The sequence below is a fragment of the Phytophthora cinnamomi genome, assembly GCF_018691715.1.
Source record: "Phytophthora cinnamomi strain GKB4 chromosome Unknown Contig57, whole genome shotgun sequence".
NCBI lineage: Eukaryota > Oomycota > Peronosporomycetes > Peronosporales > Peronosporaceae > Phytophthora > Phytophthora cinnamomi.
In genome coordinates, this window is record NW_027150990.1 from 287,961 (window position 1) to 305,604 (window position 17,644).

General features: G+C 54.9%; 7 protein-coding genes across 7 annotated transcripts; 3 read left to right on the forward strand and 4 right to left on the reverse strand.

Annotated features, from left to right (window-relative positions):
* Positions 1 to 2,222: 2,222 nt before the first annotated feature.
* Positions 2,223 to 2,668, forward strand: IUM83_19041 (Transmembrane protein; the record flags this gene model as incomplete). Its single annotated transcript, XM_067944070.1, has 2 exons — positions 2,223 to 2,439; positions 2,517 to 2,668. 2 exons carry the CDS (start codon positions 2,223 to 2,225, stop codon positions 2,666 to 2,668), a joined length of 369 nt encoding a protein of 122 aa, XP_067787805.1.
* Positions 2,669 to 2,877: 209 nt separating this feature from the next.
* Positions 2,878 to 4,228, reverse strand: IUM83_19042 (twinfilin-like protein; the record flags this gene model as incomplete). The annotated part of the gene is made up of 5 exons (XM_067944071.1): positions 2,878 to 3,039; positions 3,116 to 3,234; positions 3,315 to 3,468; positions 3,562 to 3,780; positions 3,857 to 4,228. The coding sequence occupies 5 exons, from the start codon at positions 4,226 to 4,228 to the stop codon at positions 2,878 to 2,880; spliced, it is 1,026 nt and encodes a 341-aa protein (XP_067787806.1).
* Positions 4,229 to 4,459: 231 nt separating this feature from the next.
* IUM83_19043 (Transcription elongation factor S-II, central domain) lies at positions 4,460 to 5,241 on the reverse strand (the record flags this gene model as incomplete). Its single annotated transcript, XM_067944072.1, has 3 exons — positions 4,460 to 4,477; positions 4,557 to 4,709; positions 4,780 to 5,241. The coding sequence occupies 3 exons, from the start codon at positions 5,239 to 5,241 to the stop codon at positions 4,460 to 4,462; spliced, it is 633 nt and encodes a 210-aa protein (XP_067787807.1).
* A 239-nt stretch (positions 5,242 to 5,480) lies between these two features.
* IUM83_19044 (Transcription elongation factor S-II, central domain) lies at positions 5,481 to 7,105 on the reverse strand (the record flags this gene model as incomplete). The annotated part of the gene is made up of 7 exons (XM_067944073.1): positions 5,481 to 5,581; positions 5,704 to 5,809; positions 5,890 to 6,135; positions 6,188 to 6,247; positions 6,347 to 6,479; positions 6,580 to 6,816; positions 6,897 to 7,105. 7 exons carry the CDS (start codon positions 7,103 to 7,105, stop codon positions 5,481 to 5,483), a joined length of 1,092 nt encoding a protein of 363 aa, XP_067787800.1.
* A 594-nt stretch (positions 7,106 to 7,699) lies between these two features.
* On the reverse strand, positions 7,700 to 8,413 carry IUM83_19045 (Ribosomal protein S2; the record flags this gene model as incomplete). The annotated part of the gene is made up of 1 exon (XM_067944074.1): positions 7,700 to 8,413. The coding sequence occupies one exon, from the start codon at positions 8,411 to 8,413 to the stop codon at positions 7,700 to 7,702; it is 714 nt and encodes a 237-aa protein (XP_067787801.1).
* A 288-nt stretch (positions 8,414 to 8,701) lies between these two features.
* On the forward strand, positions 8,702 to 10,983 carry IUM83_19046 (Anaphase spindle elongation protein 1; the record flags this gene model as incomplete). The annotated part of the gene is made up of 12 exons (XM_067944075.1): positions 8,702 to 8,983; positions 9,048 to 9,146; positions 9,216 to 9,302; positions 9,363 to 9,440; positions 9,521 to 9,634; positions 9,700 to 9,834; positions 9,904 to 9,972; positions 10,036 to 10,287; positions 10,358 to 10,398; positions 10,460 to 10,584; positions 10,664 to 10,758; positions 10,834 to 10,983. The coding sequence occupies 12 exons, from the start codon at positions 8,702 to 8,704 to the stop codon at positions 10,981 to 10,983; spliced, it is 1,527 nt and encodes a 508-aa protein (XP_067787802.1).
* A 2,769-nt stretch (positions 10,984 to 13,752) lies between these two features.
* Positions 13,753 to 15,563, forward strand: IUM83_19047 (uncharacterized protein; the record flags this gene model as incomplete). Its single annotated transcript, XM_067944076.1, has 2 exons — positions 13,753 to 15,487; positions 15,553 to 15,563. 2 exons carry the CDS (start codon positions 13,753 to 13,755, stop codon positions 15,561 to 15,563), a joined length of 1,746 nt encoding a protein of 581 aa, XP_067787803.1.
* Positions 15,564 to 17,644: the final 2,081 nt, after the last annotated feature.

Genomic DNA, 17,644 nt, shown 5'->3' on the forward strand with positions numbered 1-17,644 from the left:
CATTACCACGTCGAATTTATCGTCCAGGTCCAGGACGAAGGGTTCGACAAACACTCGTGTTTGTAATGAGAAGCCACGTTCACGACGCTCTTCTCGGTCTTCACGATGGACCTGTTGCCAGTCGTTCCAGAAGACTTCGAGGTGTATCTACCTCCTCGAAGTCAAGTCTGAAGGCTTCGTAGTCGAACAAAGTTGCTCGACGCGCCTGAGTCACCAAAGCTGAAGAGAGTCACTCGCCTTCTTCGAGTAAACCTTCAAGATGACTAGGTTTGGCCTGTCATCTTGTTTCGCAGTGAGAGCTGGTCTCACTGGGGCTGCAGTCCCTGTCGTCGCGTGCCGATGTCGGCTCGCGCGACTGCATACGCAGGGCGCCCCGCGCCCGCTGGACGCGTTATCTCGCGGCGATGCCTAGCATCGCAGACGGCCACCTCCAGGGGCATGGAGCTGTGCACTCCGTGCAAAGTGACCGTTCCTTCCGCAACGGAAGCATCGCACGTTGTCCCTGCTGCTGGTAACCAGCAGTTGTTGCGTCTGAGGTCCATTGGTTCCGGACCTCCCGTCCTCGCTACCGGGCGTGGTTGCGGCCTCGGCATCGTTCACATGCAGTTAGCCTGCCCCAGGCTAAACTCTTCTGCATGGCAAGGGGTGATTGCTTCGAGAGCTTCGGGTACCTCGGAAAGATAGGTCTTCACGGCCCATCTCTAAGTCCTTTCATGAACGTGACGACCTTGGTCGCCCTGTCAATCGGGTTAGTCACGATATTTGAGACCAAGTATCGTGCGCGCTGCGCGTAAGCATGGACGTCATGCTTACCTGCTGAAGGTCGAGGAACCTGCCCTCGACCGGAACTGTTTTTGGGGCCAAACGCTTGTTTGAGCTCCTCTTTGAACACTTCGTACGTGCTGAGCAGTAGGATCGGAGAGTCGGCGTCCATACGCAATCTTTGCGCGTCCGCCAAGGCAGGACATGGCGAACGCGACTTCGACAGCGGGTCGACGATACGTCGAGCCGCTATGGCGTGCGAGTCTGACAAGCTACCGGAGGAGAGGCTCGCCTCTCTTCCCACGTAATTGCTTACGCTCAATTTTAATGATTGAGCACGCGGTGTCGTCCTGACGACGCCTACTGAGGAAGCAGCATCACGATGCTCCTTCATGATGAACCGAGCAACACCATGTTGCTCCGTCGGCGATAGCGTAAGCAGCATTGTAGCTATCGCCGCTTCTCCAATGACTGTGACAGTCGTTGAGGGCCTCCCACCTGGGTCAGACAGGTGGGGCAGTCAGCGCGTGCAACATGCGTTGCAGGCGTGTTGGAGTCTCCATGGGCACCTCCGTGCTCATGGGGTTCGGTCTGCGTTCGTACACCCGTACGACGTACGGCAGTCGGTCGTTGGACGGACTACAGTTACCAGGTGTAGTGGGTCTAACTTGACTCACTACTTTAGCTTCTTACACTCGCGCTACGTATGAGGGAAGTACTTAGTAATTACTTTGGTTAGTTATATTTGAATACACAAATATAATTTAACTTAGATTAGACTCCAAGTAGCTAGTTTAAGGTAAAATGAGAACTGTATTGTTTGTAAATTGATCTTCCACGTAAATCTGCTAAAACTGTTTATCATCTATGAAAGGGTTGGCAGCGGCTGGCCGTCAGAGCCCCGCTAATATGCATAAATTCTGATTGGTAGAAAGATGCCGCTTTCACCAATAGGATCTTTAGGTATGTGTGGACCACTCACTGTGGTGGTCCACTTCAATGTATCCATCGGTGTGTCTTACACCAATGTGAGGAAGTATCCAAAACGTTTAACAGATAACCCATTCAGAATTCACAAGTGGCTTGCAGCGACTTGTATGTAACCCCGTTACAACAGCTTTAAATGAGCGACGACAACGCGGATTGCGTTGTCGTGCGAATGACCATGACCTGCGACTCAGGATCCGTACGAGTATCATGATGCCCCGACCGCGGGACATCTCGGACGTGAGAAGACATACGTCCTTCTCAGTCGCGACTTCTACTGGCACCACCAGTACAAGTGGGTGCGCAAGTACGTCCGTGTTTGCGAGGTATGCCAACGCGTAAAGACTGCGCCATTCGCGCAGGCTCCTTTACTACCACTACCGACTCCGTCGGAGTGTTGGAAGTCCATGTCTTAGATCTCATCTTTGGTCTTCCCCGGGTAGCGGTGAGCCAAGCTCATCTACGCGTACGGCCTGGCGGAGGGCGCCCCCACCGCGAGCCTCCTGACGTTCTACCCGAACTACATCGACGACCGCAAGACGGTGCAGCAGGGCCGCCGCGTGCCGCAGCTGCAGGCGTGCGAGGCGCCGCTGGCCGACGAGATGTCGGAGGTCTGCACGTTCCTCCAGCTGCCGCACGTGCTGGAGCCGGCTAAGAAGTACCCGCGCGACTGGCTCTGTGTCGGGCTGCGTGCGTGTGCGCCTTTCGTGCGCGACGACGGCTCGCCGAGAACGCCGACGCCGACGCGCAAGGCGCTCATGCTCAAGATGGCCGAGCTCATCCCCAGCTGCAGAGCCGCAAGCTGCGGCTGGAGCGGGAGGCCGACGAGGCCAAGAAGAAGGCGGCGGCGGCGGCCGGCGCGGCCACGGCCAGCTCGGGCGGCGGCAAGAAGAAGGGCAAGAAGAAAGGTAGGAGATAAACACGCTGACGGCACGGCCATGGGTTGGCTGGGACGTGCTGGAGATGCTCGAGAGCAGGAGTAGGGACGACTCAGGCGACAGGCTAGAGCCTGTGGGGTCTATCGGTTGAATACGGTGCCGTTCGATCACTTCACGCTTTATCCATTTGTGCTGCTTCGAGTTGGCTTGCTGTCGGCACTGGTCACGTCTAGCGGAGAGTCTTCGTAGGTTACTGCGCGCCAGGAGGCCCGCGACCTCTTCCTCGACCGCGGCCGCGACCGCCAGGAGCAGCAGGACGAGCGAACTCGCGCGGCTTGAGCCTCCTCGGTCTTGGGCGGCGCCAACCCGAGCGAATGTCGTCGACCGCGCTGCTCGGGTTGTTGATCTCGATCTGAACGGGGAGATGGCAAGACATGTCAACGCAGGAGGCTTTCGGCACGAAGACGCGTCGAGTAGTATCTGCTTACCGTGTGGTCAAACGTGATGTTGAGCTGCTCGTTAGCCACAGACAGCACGGTGGCCTTGCACGTCGAGTAGACCATTTTCAGGCGCACAGGCGAGTCTTCCGGGCACACGTACATGAAAACTGCCGCATTCGTCAAGAACCACAGTTAGTAGAGCGAAGTCTCAAGACACGATGATCCGTGGCCATCGAACCAAACTCACTCAATGCCGACGCAGCGCCAGAGGCCACCGGTCCGCGGTAGCGGTAGGCCACGAAGCTCGGCGCGCGGCGGTCGAGCGTCGTAGGCACGTCGATCAGCTCGACGCTCTCCAGACTCTTGACCACCTCGACGCTCTCGTTGTCCTCGCTCAGTTTCTACAAGTTGAAGACGCACCAAACACAGTCGGCATCCGCTTCCCCCCAGCACCCTACACCACACTACACTGCTCCTTGCTCTGCTCTGCTCACCATGGCGATCCAGTCGAACTTGTTGTCCTGCAGCAGGCGCAGCTTGTCGCGCACGTTCTGCGTGATCTCGAAGGGCACGACGCCCATGGCGCTGGACTTGACGTTGGTGTCGCGCTCCAGCATGGCCGCCTCCTTGAGCAGCCGCTCCGACTCGGACAGCGGCGCGTCCGCCGCCTGCTTCTTGCGGGCCTCCAGGAAGCTCTCCCACGTCACCTCGCTCTACCTCAGCCAGCAACAAAAGCACAGCCGTCACCCCTCCGCTCTACTGTTCTCTCTCTCTCTAGCTCTCACGCACCAGCTCCGTGGCGTGGAACTCGCCCGAGAAGTAGTTCAAGCCCAGCTGCTTCTTGAGCGAGTCGCGCGACGACGAGTAGAGCATGCGGTCGCGCACGCTCACGCCCTCGGGCACGAAGGCCAGCAGCACCCAGCGCAGCGCCGCCACGCTCGTGTCGGGGCACAGCAGCACGAACGCCGCCTGCTCGGCGCTCAGCGCGGTCGCCGCCAGCTGCGCCACGTCGGCGCGCGGGTCGGGAGTCGCGGGCCCCGCCGCGCCCAGCACAAACGACTCGTCGTCGATGCTCACCTTGACGTAGCGCAGCTTGCCGCTCTGCGCGTCGGCGAACGCGCGCTCCAGCTCTTCGCTCAGCAGCAGGTTCGCTCTCGCCATGATCGAGGATTACACTCGTAGTCAGATCGGGAGGCGATTGCGGCGCATCAAACCCTCCTGGAGCATACCAACACGAGGGAAGGCAACAGCAGAGGTGGACAAGTTCGAACTCTGATCTCATGACATTTTTTTGCCTGCTCTCCGAACGCTGGGGTGTCGGCTGATAACGCCAGAAGACGAACAATGAGTAAGTTCCTACAGCTCTCTGTTTACACTTGCGGCGACGTCCTATCACTCCGCCTTGAAGAACTGCAAAAAGGCACGAGCCAGACCATTGTGAACGTCAGTTAGGTTCTCCGCGATCGGTGTTGTCAGTAAGTGCACGTACCGCATCGTCGGCGTATGCGAACTCGAGGCAGTGCAAGGCACCAGAGTAGAGTCGCTCCCGCATGGGCTCGTTCTCCTTCAGGCCAAAGATTATGATCCGCGCTTGCGTCAAGTAATCGTCGTTGCTCTCCTTGAAGCGCTCGAACAAAGCGGCCTGCCAACATATTCACAACAACGCTTAGTTAGATATTGGCAGTGTAGCAACAGCAGATGAGTGAGCGCACCTCGATCTCCTGCGCCAGGTCACGACGCGTTGATCCTTCGTGGTCTAGGATTTTGCTCAGCATCTCCGCAAAATCTTTCGATTCTTGTCCACATGCTCTGGTGCTTCGAAAATGTCCTCCTTGTCTTTCGCCGCACCATCGGCAGAGTTCTCCGCCTCCCTTCACAGGCGAAGCTGGTTGATTGTCCTCCGTAGTTGTTTCGGGCTTCTCAGCAGTATCCTCACCCTGTGCTGGCGGATCCTTCGAAGGAGCATCCTTCACGACCACATCTTCCCCGGATTTGCTAACTATCTTCTCCTCCTTGGTCGTCACTTTCTCCACCTTGGTCACCACAACCTTATCATTAGTTGCTACCGTCTCTGTGGCCGCCACCTTCTCTTCTTTGGTCGTTACTGCGTCGATCTTTGTTGTCGCGTTGTCTGATTTCTTTGAAGGTGAAGGAGACTTGGTAGGTGGTGACATGACTGTGGGCTGTCTTTGGCATCACCATTGGCTGCGGGTGCAGGCGGTGGCTCGCTCGTAGATTTCTTCTGGTGTTCTTCCGACTTCACAAAGCTCCGTTCTCAGCCTTCCGTTTCTTCGTACCGTGTGCGACAGCATCGTTGTGGTTTTTTCTTGCCCAAATGGGAAATCTCTGTGTCGTTGTTCAAGATCTTGATCATGTGCTTTCGAGTGCGCTTGCTGCTTGACCGACCGTGGGCTTAAGCTTTGCGCAAAGTCGCAATAATTGCAGCCAAGCCTGACCGCTCGACATCCGAACGGTACATGAGCGTTTCTCTAAACAACTCCTGCATCATGGCAACTAGCTCGTCGTTATTCCGCGTCGACTCCTTCGCATGCAATCGTGCCATTTTGCTCGCGAATAAAGCAAGATCGCCCACTTTGTACTCTCCCTTGTCTTTCTTCGTCTTCGGCTTGAGCCACTCAATTTCTTCTTGGCTGCCTCCTCGGTCATCTCGCGAATATCGGCCGACTTCACGGTCTTGTGCGGAACCACCAGTTCAATCTCCTTCTTGCGTTTGCTGTCAATCTCAGCAGAGCCATTCGACTTCGAGTGCTTGACAGTAGCTTTAGGTGCCTTCTTGGCGGACCCTCCCGCGGCGTTCGCACCGTCATCTGCTCCTTCTTCTTGGGCGTTTTGCGACTCGCTACCTTTGCCTTAATCTCCTCCTTGCTCAGCGTCGGGCCCGCCGCATCCTCCTCCTCTTCCTGTGTCGTAGTTGCAACCGCCGTCTCCTTTCCACCCTTGTCATCTGCCGCTTCCTCTGCATTTTCTCCCTTCGCTTGCCGCTTCTTCGGCGTCTTTTTCGGCGCCGGCTTGGCGGCTGCTGCTTTGTTCTTCGGGGGTCTGCCGGGCTTTCGCTTCACAGGTGGAGGGGGCTCGACCGCAGCCCTCCTCTTCTTCCACCTTCTCTTCCGGCTTCAGCAGGCCGTCCGCCCTCTCTTCGATGGGCAGCTTGATCTCTTTCTGCACACACACAACACAAACACAAAACCCCACACGCAAACTCCCCAGTCAGAGGCCATTGCGGCAAATGCACCTCCCTTCACCTCTGCCTGCACTCACGTCCGCCACTTCGATCGCCGCCATGAGCTTCACCCGCCGCTTGGGCGCCTTCGAGTCCTTCTCCGGGTGGCCCTCCCTGTAGTTGAACTTGGCGTCGTCCCACGGCTCGATCATCTTGAACGACACCGGCGCGCTGCCAGCAAGCAGCACCAGCAGTTCAAAACACACAGCAACAACATGTCCACGTCAGCTCAAGCACCAGCGGCCCTCCCCGCTCCGCGGCCCGCACGTACAAGTTGTTGGACACGAAGAAGAAGACGAGGAACTTGGTCTCCAGCGCCTTGACGGCCGTGTCCTGCAGCTTCTTGGGCAGCAGGCGCGGGTCCGTGATGATGCAGGGCCAGTACGGGTAGCCGCCCATCTTGGCCCAGACCACCTGGCCGAAGCGGCCCTTGATGTCGTCGCCCAGCGCCGCCACCTTGCGCTCCACCTCGCGCTGCTCGTCGTCCGAGTCGGGCGCGGGCTCCGCTCTTCTTCTTGCGGCCCGGGCCGCGCTTGGCGCCCTTGGCCGCCGTCTTGGCCCGCTTTCTTAGTTGCTTCGGGCTCCGACTCCGTCTCGTCGCCCTCGGCCGGCGGTTTGTCGCTCCTGGCCGCGCGCGGGCTGGCGTGGCGCTTGCGCGGCGTGTCCTCGCCGCCCTTGCGCTTGGCCGCGGCCTGCTGCGCCTCGGCCTCGGCGGCCACGGCGTCCACCGTCATCGTGTGCTCCGCCTGGGCCTGGGCCGGCGGCTCCGGCGCGGCCTGCTGGGGCTGCTCGCTCATGGGCTTCTCGCCTGCCTTTGGCTCGGATTTCTTCCTTGTGCGATGCGGCGAGGGCAGCCACTGGGCGGTGGGCCGATTTTTCACTTGCGCTTTGTATGGCGGATCTTCCACGTTCTCGAAAAGATGGTGTGACACACACGAGGTAGAGCTACCGTTGAAGGGCAGGATATAGAGCGGATTGTATGCGGCAGATTGAAGGAGGAGAAAAGGGTTTCGGAGGTTATCGAGGAGTGTATTAGTCGAGCCCTCCGCTGCGGCGGAGCTTGAGGTCGCATTAACCAGGTGCCATCGCATAACACCGTCGTCTATTCCATGCGGCCGCCCACGCGCCACAGCAGAGCGCAGCGTCACCCCGCGAAGACGCTCCGAGCACTTCATCGTCGAAAGAACGAGGTCCTTGGTGGAGTGAGTTGCAGCACATCAAGAGCAACGAACCGTCCAGAGCTGGCGGCAGGACGCTTAGTCCCAGCCGCTGCTGGCAGCGGGGCGGCGGCGTCCCAGTTGGACGTGGCGGCGGGCAGCGCCGGCCTCGCCCGACCACTCCGTGTTGCCGGCCGAGGTCCACTCGGCGTTGGCAGCGGGGCGGCGGCAGGCTCAGCGGCGTACAGAGCGGGCTCGGCAGGGTCTGCGAGGCCTCGCCCCAGCCGGCGCGGGCCTACTCTCGGCGGCGGTGGCCTGGGCCTCCTCCGCCTTCTTGAGCTCCTCCGGGTCGCGGTACAGGAACAGGTCCACGGCCACGTCCCAGGGCAGCGCACGCGAGATGGTGCCGCGCAGACGCAGCACCTCGCGGGCGAGCAGCCAGTAGAGCAGGCCGATGGACAGCTTGCCCTTGTTGTTGGCCGGGATGGCCACGTCCACGAACTGCAGCGGCGAGTCCGAGTCGCAGAAGGCGATCACGGGCACGTTGACGAACGAGGACTCGCGTACGGCCTGCGAGTCGGTGCGCGGGTCCGTGATGATGAGCAGGCGCGGCTCGCGGAACTGCTTGGTGATCTGGTTGGTGAACGTGCCGGGCGTGAAGCGGCTGGCGATGGCCTGGCAGCCCGTGTGCTGCGCGAACTTGAGCACGGCGCGCTGGCCGTACGGGCGGGCCGAGATGGCGATCACGTCCTCCGGGTTCTCCACGGCCACGATCACGCGCGCGGCCAGCATGAGCTTCTCCCACGTCTTGCCCACGTTGATGATGTGGATGCCGTCGTTGCGGCGGCGCCAGATGTAGTCCGACATCTTGGAGTCGGCATTGCGCGTGCCGATGTGGACCTGGGCGGCCAGCATCATCTTGATGTCCTCCTCACGTTGGGTAGCCATGGCTGCGATCGATTCCTGTTCCTTCCAAAGAGCGATGAATTGTGAGCGGCTGGCCACAGGGGCAGGCACTTGCGGCCACCGCCAGCCAATGGCTGGGGTGTTCATTGGCGTGGCCCACATGAGCACGCAGAAGGAAAACCTCGGGCGATTGTGGAGATAAAACCTTGACGTTAGTTGGTGTGGTGCACATGAACGGTACAGGGTACCGCTGCAAGTACGTCAGCACTTCAAGGTGGCGATGCCACCAGATCGATTCGCGGTGCGCCAGCAATCCAGAGGACGAAAGCCATGGCCGAGCACCAGCAATCCAACGGCCACGACGTGGACGTCGCTGCGTCCGCACAGACCGCAGCAAGCGACGCGTTGGCGCAGCTCCGGCCGCTGTGGGAGGACTTCGGGCTGTCCGCGGACGAGGTGCTGCAGCAGAAGAGCGCTCTGGCCGCCGTGGTCAAGCGGAGCTGCCAGCAGAGAGTGAACGCCTGGCGCAGAGAAATCGAGCGAGCCACCGCCCGTGTGGTGGAGCTGGAGAGGGACGTGCAGGCCATCAAGGCGCAGTTCCGGGGCGACGAGGTGCTTGGGATAAAAGACGGACTGCACCGTTGCGCTGATTGACACTGGCTGCTTCCTGTTGCAGTCGGCGGGGCGGATGATCCGGCCGCTGGACCAGCTCTGTTGTGGGCCGCTGCGGGACAGACTTGCCGCGCTGGAGATGGAGTTCAAGTTTCTGGACAGTGTACGAGGGTGGCTCAGCTCTGCGAGGTTCTGCTCTGTGCTGGCATTCACTGGGGGTGGCGGCATGCAGGTTCGCGCCAGCCGAGTGGACGACGTCAGCAAGCTCCGAGAGCACTTGGCCCAAATGGATGCCAAGCTGGGCACCACGTCCGCACTGGTACGTTGTGGCTGTTGTGTTCCAATGGCGACGCGCACGTACTCTAACTGGCGGTCTTAGCCTACGGACGCGTCGGACCTGAGCGAGGAGTACAGAGATACGCTGCAGAAGCTGGTGGCTACCAAGTCGCGCGAAGTTGTACGCTGCGGCTGGATGGATTGGCTCGATGTGGGCGTGCGCTTGCTCAAAATGTGTTCGACTGTAAACATGGTGTGTAGCACATGCGGAGGGCTGCGCTCTTGGAGGCTGTCGGCGAGTGCGTGAGCCTGGCTCGCGAGCTGCAAATTCCTGCGGATTGTACTTTCGAGGCTGACGTAAATGCCCGTTTGAAGGTCACGCTGCGAGAGTTGAAGATGCGTAATCTGCTGTGCTAACCTTTGCGTGTGCTGTTTCCTAGAAGCGAGATTTAACCCCCGAGATGCTGCAGAAGATATCGCAGCGAACTGTCGAGCTCCGTGAGCTCAAGGTCAAGCGAGAAGCGCGCTTGGCAGAGATGCTCGGGGAGATCCAAGATCTGTGGCAGAAATTGCAGGTGCGTGTGGCAAGGCTTCTCCTCAAACTTTGTGGTGTTCGGGAACCGACCGCTTTGGTCTGTGCGTAGATCTCCGAAGACGAGCGGAGTCGCTTTCGAAAGACCGTGAAAGGAGTTAGTAGAGCTGCTCTCGCATCGGTAAGCCGTGCGCCTCACGACTTGTCGATCTAGGTGTCCTGATACACTGCTTTATATTCGTAGTGCGAGGCGGAGTTGACAAGGCTCCAACGTCACCATAAGCGGTTTGCTGCGACTGCTGTCCAGGTGACGAATTTGCGCAACACCATCGCAGAGTACTGGGACCTGCTCGGCTACAGCTCCGACCAGCGCTCGCACTTCGCAGCTATGATGACGACACCGAATTCAGACCTGTCCTACAAGGTCTTCCGCGCGCACGAGAAAGAGGCCGAGCGGCTGAAGCGACAACTTTTTGGCATGAGGGTTCTGACCAATGTACGTTTGGGGGGGGGGGCTCCCGCCATTTACACGGAGACGGATCACTTTGAGCTTGAATTTGTGTTAGTACGTTGTCAAGCGCGAAGAGGTTCTTCAAGTTCGCGCCGAGTACGAATCACCGTGGCGATTGTTTTGGAGCAGTCGTTCTCATTGTCCTGTGCGCATCTAGGCACGGCGTCCCCGACGAGAGAACGCGACTGCGCATTGAGCGCGAGCTGCCAAAGTACACCGCGATACTACACAATCGCATTGCTAAGTGGCAGAAGGAAACGGGCGTAGTCTTCTGCTGGAACGGTACTTTGCTCCTATCATTCCCTTTGATGCAAACAGAATTTTTGACGTTGAAGCAAGTACTCACTTAGTATCTACTCAGGTCAGCCGTACCTGGAGCAGATGCGCGCAGATGGCCACGAGTACGGTAAGGAGGAGAACTCAGTGCAGGACAATCAAACCTCGTTTGGCGCTCAGGTTGGTAGAGGATCCAGCCGAGTTGGTGTGTTGTACTGCAGTCGTGTGATGTCACGTGGTACAATTGTTAAACAGACTCGCCATTCCATTGAGGAACGCAGATCCCCGCGTATTGAGGTTGCAGAGACACAGCTTCGTCGTCGCCGGTCGGACCCGCAGGCCGCTGAGCGCCCCCGCTGGCGAAACTTCATCCGAGCCACGTTCGCGAGACGAGCCAAGTCGTAGGCAACAGCAGCCCGGCTATATTGTTGGTGACTTGTATACGTGTATGCGCAACATTTGACCAATTTCGCGTAACTGTTCGTGATCGTGAAATCCTGAGCAGAGAACTTTGATTGATGAAATCTATACTCTTGTTTGAATCAACAAAACTGACTATTATTCAATGAGAATTGACACAACGCTGATCTTATCAATCGACTGACCGGTGAACGGGGCCAATGGCCCCGTTCAGACAAAACTGAGATCTGGAACCTGAGAAAAAGGCCCCAGGTTCCAGGATTTGCCGCGTGTTCAGCTACACGAGCGAGTCTAGCGCACAATCATTTCGAACATTGATTCTGACAGGGAGGGAGGGTAGGCTTTCTATTTGATTGTAGAAGTCCCAGATTCCAGGAACTTTTGAGAAAGGGCACTGAAGCGGGTTATTCCTGGTGTTTTTAGTGGCCTTTTCTCAGGTTACAGGGCAAAATGTCACTAATTTTTGTCAGGTTCCAGGTTCCAAGCGTTGTCTGAACAGCGCCATTACCAGGTAAGCAAAACACAAACATAGGGGCAATTCGTTATACTAGTACTTAGGGGAAAACAACAGCTTTATGCATTGATTTTGGGAATCCCTTTCACAGTCTACTACTGTAGAGAAGGAACGGAGCGTAGGTACATCAAATTATTATGAAATATTACGGGTGGATATGTTATTTGATAGGGTATTTCGTACCCCTACCCTACTCAAACATCAATGTCGGAATCAACAAGTTCTATACGGTATTGGCAGTGATATTTACTAACTTAATGGATAACGCCGAATTGTGTACCGCATACTATTGGATTGAAAGCTTATACATTCAAGAAAGGTACATAATAGGAGAGGGTATACTATAAAAACTTAAATGGAAACTTCAGTCCTAAAAGATCATTTCGTTCAGATTTTCGAGTAATTCGTCCGCGGAGTCTTCACCTTCGGAGTCTAGTCGCGAGCGAGCATAGACGTCGTGGCGACGCCTCAAACCACGAAGAAAGCCCTGGTGCTGTTGCAGAGCGACTCGCAATGTCATCAGGTACGGCTTTATAAGCAGTTTAATGGAGATTGTTGCCCCTAATAAGCAACAATTCAGGACAAACTCATGCTTTTTTCGAATTTTAGGACAAAATACCAAAAATATACAAAATATCCTGAAATCAAGTCAGAATCGTTTTTGTCCTGCGATTTGTCCTTTACAAATTGGTGTAGGTACAATAGCTTTGTATATTCAACAATTTCTATCAGATTTGAGAGGATGTATTCAATTTGGGAAGGATGCGCTATTTGATGCTACCCGTTACTTAAGTATACTGATATAGGCACCTGAGTGAGGCAGTAAAAGCCGTACAGGTTCCTTTGTTCAATCGTGTGAGGCTCACGCCCATACTAGTATGTACCAGTTCAGCGCTGATTTCTCCCGTCATCACAATGGACGTTATACCGTGTACAGCTACATTAGATGTATAGCGGCCCCGCGCCTCCATAACCACACCGGCTACAGGCCCACAGGAGCAGTACCAGTAGAGGGATATATACCTATTATATATATGGTTTCGAGGCCACATTTCTAACAAAACAACAGTTCAGCACATCCTTCCACCCAATCTTTTCCCTTTGTTTTCGTTTCGAAACGAGGTACACACTTGATGCCACTTGGATTTGGCATCTTTCAAGTTAGGATCCGACTGTGTGTCCATTTCCAACATACACAACCTCTTATGACACCACCTGCAGCTCCATTTTTAGGATTTCTACAGACAATGATAGATTTGGCTTTTCCGAAGTTGAGATTTCCTACAGCTGACATATCTCCTAAAGCACATCCCTCACTAGCCAATCATGTTCAGCGGTGCGCCCAGCTCACCACTCGATGACAGCATGTAATGCAGCAGAGCCGAGCCAAAACAACCAGTTTTTTTTGCAAAGAGCTTGCAGAATGCCAGGGTCTTCCGAAAAAGGGGCAGATTTACTCGTGATTCATGCAGCGTGACTTCATAGCAGAGCAATGTGAGTCGGGGGCAGCCGTACACTTTAATTCTCGTGCAATTGGGGCGGGAGCTACATTGCTGCCGGAGGTGAGGAAAAGCTCGTTCGCTGGACCAACGCTACGTAGCGAAGGGGGTGACAATGCTTGCAAACGTATCGGTTGATCGCGATATCGATACACGAACTGCCGACGAGGAAGAAGCCTAACTACATGAGTACACGCGCATCGTTGCATTTGCATTTATCAGAGGAGTGTTCTTGTGCATTTCACCTGTACATCTCGTGTTCAAGTGCAACGCGACAACTTCAACGTTCCTGGGTTATCATGTAGGAATTCTCAAATTCGGTAATACTATAATAATATACTCCCCATACGTGTACAAGTGCAACGCGACAACTTCAATGTTCCTGGGGTATCATGTAGGAATTCTCAAATTCGGTAATACTACCTCCCCATGTAAGGAACGATATGCTTAATCTATGTTGAGGTTAGGGCTCGTCACACAGCCCTAGCCGAAGTACCGTGTGGACCCTTTATTCTAATACTGAAAGGACTCGCGCAGTACAGTGACTCTAAACTTTGATATTCAACGTCAAATGGTTGGTAGGCACGATATTTATCTGTGTTTTAGGCAACCACATACTTCTCTCGAGTGAGCAGCAAGACTAGCTCCCTGCTCCATAACTTACTTAATCTCACTCCTCCTTTTACCGTCTTTTCTACAAGTCCTTCTCTCAAGCGCTAAAGCCTGCTACATTAACAGGTCATGAGTCCCAGCCAAGTCTCGAGTGACGACTTCCCCCGACTTACCGGGTCAAGAAATTTCGACGTGTGGAAGACCCGAGTGACGGCATCGCTTGATGGCAAGCACCTCCTCGGCTTCGTCACCAAGAAGGACTACGACGGAGTGAGCGATGACGACGACGAAGATGAAGATGGTTCGTCAGACAACGCCGACATGTCCGACGTCGAAGACCCTCCCAAGACTTCTACTCCTGTCGACTACGACTCTCAAGCCGTCGACTATGAGTCAAGCTCCGAGGAGGACGATGCGGCCAGCGACGAGGACGGCAAGACAAAGTCGACACCCAGCCCACCCTCACCGATACGCTCGTTTTCGCAGCGGAAATCGCAGCGCCGAGCCAAGAAAGAGATACCAGCACCGTTGTCATCCCGGCGCTTGCGCCGCATGGAAGCACAAACCAAGGCCTTCCTGATGAAGACTATGGACGACACGCACATCCGTCTTGTCAAGAACCTTCACTCGGCTTACGCCATTTTTCAAGCCATCTGCAAGAAGTACGAGGGAGCCGCGTTCCATGGTGACCCATACTTCATCCAGCACTTCCTCATGGAAACCAAGTACGAGGAAGGGAGTGATGTGAACGAGTTTTTCCTCGTTCTCGAAGACGCGATGAGAGCCGCGTCCAAGGCGACCGAATCGGTCCTCACGGATGGACAGAAGTCACTGTACCTGTTCCACTCCATGCCAGCGTCGTGGAAGGACGATCTGCGCATCTGGAAAGGAAATCGGAAGTACATCCCGTACGATGAACTCAAGATGAGCATCGAGAATAAAGTCCGCAAGATGGAGGCGCAAACCCGATACTCTCTGGCGAAGGGTACTCCTGAAAGTCGAAGGACCAAGGATGAACGTGCACTTATTGCACCAGAGCAACCCACATCACGTGGTACGTCCTACGGCGAAGTATGCAGCTGCTGCCAAAAGCCATATCATCACATTCGACTATGCCGTGGGTTGCAGAAGGATCTCCGCGATGGCACTGTCAAGGCGGGCACCGTTCTACCAGCGAATTTCGAGTTTCGCGGCGGAAATCTTCGCAGGTCCCACCCTTACGAACGACGTGACAACAATTCGGGTCGTGGCCGTGGACAATGGCAGAAAGGCGGCCGAGGTCGGAACAACGGCGGTCGTGGCAGCTACAACCGTGGCGCCAACGACAAGAGACAACTGTCTCGCCGTGAAGAAGGAGGCAACAGCCAAACTCGCCGTGATGAGGCTCGTATTGCGGTTGCCACTGTAATCAAGCCGGCACCACCTGCCATCAGCCTCACCGCTCAAGCCAGCGCTAGCTTCGACTCCAACTGGACCATCGATTCAGGGTGCACGAGTCATGTCACTCAGCATGCTGAATGGTTCATCTCGAAGAATCCTGCCTCCGGTGTCATCACCGTCGGCGGAAAATCCGAGATTCCAATTGAAGGAACCGGCGATGTCGTGCTCCAAGTCACCGACTCAAAGGGGCAACACCGCCAACTCACGCTGCGCGACGTGCTCTACGCACTTCAACTGAAGTTCAACCTTTTATCGGTTCCTGCAGCAGTGGAGCATGACTTCCGCTTCACATTCCAGCGCGCCGTATGCACGGTGCAGTCGGACCAAAGGTTCAATGTCAAGGCAAAGAAGTCCACCAGTGCCAAGCTGTACCAGGTCACGGCCTCGCCGATCAAAAAGCAAGAAGTCCACGTGGCCATGTCAGGTAAGCCCACTGCTATTATGCTCTTGCACAAACGCCTAGGTCATCCTAACTTTCGTGTCTTACAGGCGCTGACTAAGGACCAGGCGCTAAAGGGACTCGAAGACACAGCCGTAGTTCCCCGAGACAATTTCTTTTGTCCTGCTTGCACTTATGCGAAGTCACACCGCAATGCATTTCATTCCAATATACATGTTGAGCGTGCTACCATGCCTCTACATAAAGTTCATTCTGACATTTGTGGACCGCTACCTGTTCCTAGTATTAGCGGGTGCCGGTACTTCGTTGTCTTTATTGATGACTTCACTCGCTACATGTTCCTATACCCTATCAAAGCACGGAGTCAGCTATACTCCTGCTACGAGAACTTCCGGATGAAAGCGTTGAATATCTTCCGCTCAGACATTCATCTTCTTGAGTATACAGGCCCCTCAGAAGATAAGGATATTCGGGTACTTCAAGCCGATAATGCCAAGGAATATGAAAAACTTGGTCGAATTATCTTTACACGGTATGGAACACATGCACAATTCACCAATGCATACACACCGCAACAGAACGGTGTAGCCGAACGACGAAATCGCACGATCCTAGAACGCATCCGTGCTCTCCTACTCGATGCCAAACTACCTAAGATGCTTTGGGCGGAATGTGCTACTCACGTCACTACACTACTAAATATGACACCTAGCGAGAACACATATCGACGCACTCCTTACGAACTCTAGTACAACCGTAAACCCAGCGTGGAGTATCTGAAAGTATTCGGCTGTGCAGCATACGCTCACGTGAATGACATCTACAGGGACAAGCTCGATGCACGAGCTAAGCTATGTATTTATCTGGGTATTCCCGAACATAAGAAAGGCTATCGTCTTATGGACGTAAAATCCCATGCGATCGTCTACAGTCGCGACGTGGTCCTTAATGAAACCAGTTTTCCAACGATTGGAACCGTTGAGGATACCTCCGAACCACTACCACTGCCGCTACAACTTGCCGCATTGACAGATCCAGCCCCATCGACAACTACAGACGATACACCTGTAGAGGCGGAACATACACCGCAGGTCGGACCAAGTGACGAGACTATCCCACTTTCATCTGATATCGCAGCGACGCCGAAACCGCTTCCATCACTGAGAAATGCCCTTGAACGTGGCACAATAAACTATTCCTTTATATCGGAGACGCCTTCTACTCCTCCACATCGCTCAACTAAACGCCCTCGGTACGAGGATGAAATAAATCTGACTGAGCTAAATTCTAAGGAAGATTCCGAGGAAGCAGCAGAACGTATTCACTCAGTTCTCAGCCTACTTGCTATCCGCTACGTGCCGGAACCCAAAACATATAAAGCAGCAATGGCATCTTCATACGCGAGAGAATGGCGAACAGCAGCCGAATCCGAATACCAGTCCCTTACGAAAAATAAGACGTGGGTCCTTGTCCCTCCACGGAAAGGCCGGCGAGTTCTCCAAAACCGCTGGGTCTTTGTTGTCAAGTATACTGGCACTGGCGAGATAGATAGATTCAAGGCCCGTCTTGTTATCAAAGGATTTTTACAACAGTATGGTATTGACTACGACGAGATATTTTCTCCTGTCATACGGATGGAAGTGCTTCGCCTTCTCCTCATCATAGCTGCGCTTCTTGATTATGAGATCCATCAGATGGATGTTAAAACTGCCTTTCTCAATGGCTTCCTATCTGAGGAAATATACATGGCTCAACCGGAGGGATTCACGACCCCTGGTCAAGAACACTTGGTGTGCAAACTATTAAAAAGCCTCTATGGTCTTAAACAAGCACCTCGTATTTGGTATCAGACATTGTCTACCTTCCTAGAGAGTCTCGGTTTTCGAAAGCTGATTAAGGATCGCTGTGTCTTTATGGCGACATTTGACGGACGGGTCTGCTACATTGCAGTCTACGTGGATGACTTGCTTATTATCGCTCCCACGGTTAACCTCGTATGTCGTATTAAATCGGCCCTGAATCAGAGATTTTCAATGACAGATTTAGGGGAGGTGAAATACATCCTCGGCTGGTCAATCGAACGAAACCGCAAAGACAAAACCATTCTCATTCATCAACGCAAGTATGCAACAAATGTCCTCGACAGGTTCAAACACCTCGTCACATACCCAACTGCGACGC